Genomic DNA, 6,146 nt, shown 5'->3' with positions numbered 1-6,146 from the left:
CTGCGACGTTCTGTCTGTTGGATCCTTTCTAATTGCTTAACACATTTTAATATAAACGTACACAGGAATGCATAAAGTGTAGCATTATGTACGACAATTAAAATAAATATGTAAGCTGTGTATAGTTTTGGATATAGTTAGATTAGATGTATAGGCTTTTTCTGCCTGTATTGAAAAAGTAAAAAATGCTGGCCATCCAACGTTCTCCAATCTTTATTATATATTATAATTATCTTTATTATATATTATAGTTGCCGCGATTAATAACATATATATAGTTGTCTCTAGAAAACATAAACTTATATAGCCAACTAGTAGCCTTCGAGCCGAATACAGATATGTAGTGCTATGTCAACGATTAAGTAAATGATTGGAATATAACTTGTGTCGCCATGTGCACGAAAGTGTCTAGTGATTTTACAATTGGAAAGCATTCATTATTTCTCTTGCACAACCTATTGTTAATCAGTTAAAGAATTAACGCGCCCGTTGTTCACCCAGTTGAGATATTTCTTGTGAAAGTACCAACATTGAGAGAAAAAATTTTGTTAATTTAACAAGCCAGTATCTTTAACCGGTGATCGGTAAATATATGACAACAAATTTTGTTGTTGATTGCTGCTAATCTGCTATACCAATCAATTATTAGTAACAGAAGCAAACTATATAGAATCTAACCTATCTTTTGAATAGACTTTAGGCTCGTTTACATAGAACTCGTAGATGACCGATCTTAAGTCGTAGAAAATCGACCAAGCACAATCTAATACAGGGAGAATATTTAACTAGAATTGGTCAATTTCTTACAATTTGAGATCTTGCAACCATCTATGATTTTTTTATATATATATATATATATGAGCCTCTTATTTGCTAGCGATACTATTGATTGTTTGTTACATTGACAAATTAATTTGCAATCGTAACAAATAGATTTCTTAACAAATATCACATTTGCTTTCTCTTGATTTGTTCCTATAACAAAATCATTTCTCTCTTCTCAGTGAAATTGCCCATTTGCTAGAACGGATTTTATTCTCGTAGATCGTAAAAGCGTTTTTGGGGTCGCGATGTTCGATCGCGCTGCCATCAAGAATACCGCGGTTTTCGGTCGCTCTTGCACAGAATGTCACCGAGTCTGTTGTGCATATTGCATACGGATTATGTCCGGTGTCTGTATAGTCCTCCTGACCACCGACACCATACCAGATAATACGTGCAGGTCATGTAATACAGACGAGTCGCACCGAATTTCGCACAAGGTGTGAGTTATGTGTGGATCGTTATGTACCTATTAGAACAGCCTCGTACGCGAATTTGCTTTCACTTTAGGAAACCGCGAGAGAAATTACGATTTATCTTCAATGCATTCGGTGATCAGTTAAATGTTGTCTCTGAAGAAGAACGACAAGAGATTCATCGACAAACACGTGATTCACCGAATAATTAAATTACATGTTGGAGTAGTTTTCCTAATCAATTCTTGCAGCAAACAATCACTTAATTTAAAAAAATTAGTGTGTCTATGCATCGCGTGATATATTTTTCCTTTTCAGTTGTATTTATGTTTGTAAAATTTATGATGCAATGAGACGGTTACGACACAAATGTCATAACTACACCTTATTGCTCGCAATAACTGATTGCTTCGCGTTTGGAAAATAAACGTAAGGTAGTATCGTCTCTCTCGTTCTCTCTTTTTCACTTGACTGCGCGCCTATTAACGATAGGAGAAATTCCGGCCTGGGATATAGTTTAAACAATTTATCCCTTCGAAATAATCTTCATTTTATCTCGGATATCGCCTCGGATAATAATGTTACTCCGAACTAGACAAATGATCAACCGCCACGCCGATTGGCCAACGTTATGCCGCGCGATAATCGCTTTTGAACGACCCGACCTGTTTATCCAGATAAATAATCGCCGATGTCTCGTTCAAACGATTCGCTATTTCTTTTCTCGACACCCGACTCGCTTCTTCCTTCTCTCCTGCCGATCGATTTGCCACCGCTTTGAATTCAAAACGCATCACGTCGCGTGTACGTGTACGAGATATATAGAGTGACCATAAATTCACCCCGCGAAACGCGACAGCATCGGACTTCGCGAGCTGATATCTACATTGCCAAGTGTTGCACGATGCAGACATTATTTCGCAAAGATTCACGCTGCTTTATACAGCAATAACGCGAACTGTGAGATAGAACATTCAATTTTTATCACCGGTGCGTTTCATACTTCAATTACTATTTATTCTGCGATGCGAAATCAGAACATTATAAATTGCTCGCTGTACTTATAAATGTATTAATATTTTTTTTTTTAGACTTTTTTATGTAGCAAAAATATGCAATATATTTGCTATATGCAAAATTATTGCGTGCTTACGTGTAATAATTGTATTTCAAGCGTAGGAGAAAATTGAGATAGTTTTGGACGATATTTATGCTGGTTTCTGATTTCTTTTTTATTTTTTTGCTGAGCATTTGCTTAATCATCTTTGTCTTTTTCTATTTAAAAAAAGTTTATGGGAAACGACTTCTACATCAAATTAAATAATATACGATCGCGTATAATATAATAAATATTTATTGGCTTTGTTTATTTATCCTTCTCTCAGTTGATAATATTTGATTGAAAAGATTGAAAAATTTTGCGATAAAAAAATTTATAATTAAAATCAGATAAATTTTCAAAATTTTTTTGTAATTGTCTGTAGAACGGATATTTAATAAAGAAAAGACTTTGGTATCAGTAAAATTTCGTTCGAAATTTAATAGTCTTTATCTTCGTCTTTTGCATATTTATCTATTTATTTATCTTTTTTTTTTTAAATTTAATATATTAATTTTATATGAACGTAGTTAAAGAAAATTAATCTTTTTAAATGTGAATGTTTAATTAAAAGACCTATTTGCTGCGGACAGTCAGCATCGTTTATGTCACGCGTTACTTTATGGAAAAGTAGAAAGCAATCCAGACGTGATGTGATATCATCTCTTTTAAATATTCTACCATTCTGTCGCGTAAATACGCGTCTTTACATGACTCCTGTATAATGCCATTCTTGTATAATATGCTAGAAATAAAGATGTATAAAGATGTAGATTGAATAAAATCTTTGTTATGTCGATTAAGTTCCAACAGAGAAAAGCTTTTAGTTATATACTGAAGAAACTTTCAATATTTTCTCCAACTGTTTTAAAGTTTATTTTTTCCGTTTTAATCGCTTGTGTCTATTTCATAGAGCCAGCTGGCAAGTGGCCAAACATTACGAGATAGTCGGTTCATTAAAATTTTTTGCAAAAGTTATCTGAACGAATATCTATTTTCACATATATTACTCTTATAAAATATAATTTTCTATAAAAGCATCAAATGAATTAAATTTGATCGGAATGTTAGAGAAATAAAAAATCGTTTGTTAAAGATAATAATACATTATATATGGACTATAATGTTGATTAATTCATGCTTCATCATTGCTGTGATGAAGCTTGCTGTGATTCGTCCAACAAGTATTCGAGACAGTTTGTCCGACGAAATATGCCTGTGCTTATGCACATCGAGCGAACCGCAAATACAATAGAGATTAATTCAAAGGAAATATCTATCGTGATCGCACGGTAATCCAACATGACGGTTTTCAGGTATTCCACTATGGCGTGTAGTGAACTGCAATGGCATGATAGATAAGGTCCTCACATATGTACGGATACATCGACACATTGCATTCATTACTGCAAATGTTAGCGAGCATGATGCATACACTCAGTTTATTTTCGTCAGTTTATGAAGTATAAAGAACAAGAATGCAGAATTTACTCGTTTCTATTAAATTTTAACGATAGATTTTCAATCGCAATGTTCTTTCTTGAGGCTGTGTCCGTAAAATAGAATATAGGGTAAACATATATTAATAATATATTTGTAAAAATACATTTGTAAAAATATCTATAAAGAATATATAAAGCGTGATATAAAAATATATAAAAGAACTAATGGTAAATAAATTAAACACGATATATCAATGTATATTATTTCCATCGAACAAGAATTGCTTTTTTTCCTGACAATAGACTACAATGGCAGTAAAATTTATCGTCAATGATAAAACGGTTGCAAGTTTCTTCCAATATTTGCTGCGCGGTATCCCTATAATGAATTGCGTCGCATTAACAATAAGGCGTTTCTGAAAATTTAATATGCCATGGTGTGGTTTTCTCGTTTCGAATTCGCTGCTTTGTCATAGAGATAACTAAGTACACAGTTATGGAACGCGTTATTATTGTTACAGCTCCAATAATGCCACACGATACCATCGTCGCTACCTTTTCGCGATTCGCGTTTCCAATCCGTACATACGAATACGCCGTTGTGCAATTTCATATAAAATAGCATTGCACTATATCGAACGAACCTGCGTTGAGCCACGATTGAGAGATTCTTCGTGTTATCACGAGAATGTTGTTAATAATTAATCAATAAATTATTGTAGAATTTGATCGTTGCAAATTTCACGACAGCCGATTGGTGCGCAACAATGCAGTTGTTATAGAACGTAATCGTAGAAGCGAGAAAATTGGGCCACGGCACATCGTGAAAATCCGAGTCACCTGTCGGTGCCAGATCCCACAGTCACTTTTACACAGCAAAAGTGCTCCATATTTATGTGTGTTTAAATCTAATTGTTGAAGTTATTTGCGACATTATAGTCAGATATTTGTCTTTTAAATCTGAGACTATCTGAGAGACTATCGTTTTATCCCCGTAAAACGATTGCTTTGCAGAGATCCGTTCCGATTACGACACGACTGCAAGCGTAGTCATAACGTTCAAGTTAATTGCTCGTCGAATCGTCTAGATCGTCAACCGAAATTTGAATTGTAAAAGTGATAAAGCTGTGATTGCTTATCTTCCGAGAGACTGGCGGTAGTCATGGCTGCTGCTTCCTCTGTCGTTCGTAAAGATAAAAATCCGTTTGTTTCGTCACGAACAATTGTCGGCACTGCACACCATCGTCGTTTATTTTGAGCTCAATAGTGCGGCACAAGTCACCGTTTCACCCGACACCAATAATTAATTCATCCGTTCAAGAGACACAGATGTGCTAGCGCGTGACTGCTGAGCGCGTTTCAGCCAAGTATTTCAGCCTATCCACCGCCCACCTTTCGACTCTCCCTCTCTGTGTTCTTTCTCTATGTTTGCGTCTCGTCTACACGTATACATCCGTATACATTTAAAATGGTAAACACACGCGCATATGCACACACGTCATTACGCCGCGTGTCAAAATATCGCAGTTGATTGTCGACGACTGGAGTTACTCACGATCGATACGTTCTCCGCGAAAACGATCGAGCGATAATACGCGGATGATACCACAACGTCCCCATGAACATAATTCCGTAAATCGATCTTTGGTTTATACGTTCCTCGCTGTCGATAGTTAGTCCGTTCTCCAGAACTGTCGGCATCCAACTAACCACGCCACACTATGTGAACGTGATTTTCTTGAGGGCGAAGGAACGCCTCTATCTCTCCCGGCATTTTGCTCTTTTTGCCGTACTTGGACAGGAAGTTCAAAGGGGTGACACATGTGCATGACACACGTACGCGAGAGGTCGCTTCACATACGATCCTCTCGGGGTCACGGGATCAGTCGTGCAAAAGGGCCGATAATCGAGCGTAAGCAAGCCGCGCCGATAACGCCGACTGCTTTTAACACGGCAAAATTTTCCCTGCCAATAAAGCTCTTTTTACTGCGCGATTTCGTGCACGAAACGAGATGGGAAGATCCGAAAATTGTCGGACGATGAGCATTAATTCCTAAGCGTGTGTATCTGGTTGGAAATAATTCTGCGAGAGTTTCGACGTGATGACAAATGAGAACGAAGTGGTTTTAGGATGCAGCCGCACTCCGAGAAACGGGGACCGCAACGTTGGAAGTCAAACGCAAATCTGAGAATTTCTACGTGATGCAACAACAAGTCCAGGAAACGGCGTGTGTTGAACTTACGAAACTGTAGTTTCAACGCAGTGATTCCTCCTTAGGAGCTGTAATGATTTTCCACACCATGCGTCCATTCAAATTAAAGGGATGCTAAGCATACGCTGATTGTTAAGTCATTATTTTCTCGTTT

At 36.7% G+C, this 6,146-nt stretch overlaps 1 protein-coding gene across 5 annotated transcripts in view; it reads right to left on the bottom strand.

Moving 5' to 3' along the window:
* Positions 1 to 6,146, bottom strand: part of LOC108687801 (inactive dipeptidyl peptidase 10) — an 80,524-nt gene that overhangs the window by 12,475 nt on the left and 61,903 nt on the right. Inside the window, exon 1 of one of the 5 annotated variants that reach the window (XM_018193764.1) lies at positions 4,919 to 5,130. The exons of the other annotated variants lie outside the window; for them this stretch is intronic. Within the exon in view, the coding sequence (XP_018049253.1) occupies positions 4,919 to 4,943 (25 nt within the window). The 5' untranslated portion in view covers positions 4,944 to 5,130. Of the gene's footprint in view, positions 1 to 4,918; positions 5,131 to 6,146 lie in introns of those variants that run through there. 5 annotated transcript variants of the gene reach the window in all.

The sequence above is a fragment of the Atta colombica genome, unplaced genomic scaffold (genome assembly GCF_001594045.1).
Source record: "Atta colombica isolate Treedump-2 unplaced genomic scaffold, Acol1.0 scaffold216, whole genome shotgun sequence".
Lineage (NCBI taxonomy): Eukaryota > Metazoa > Arthropoda > Insecta > Hymenoptera > Formicidae > Atta > Atta colombica.
This window is presented reverse-complemented; position numbering and strand designations above follow the sequence as displayed.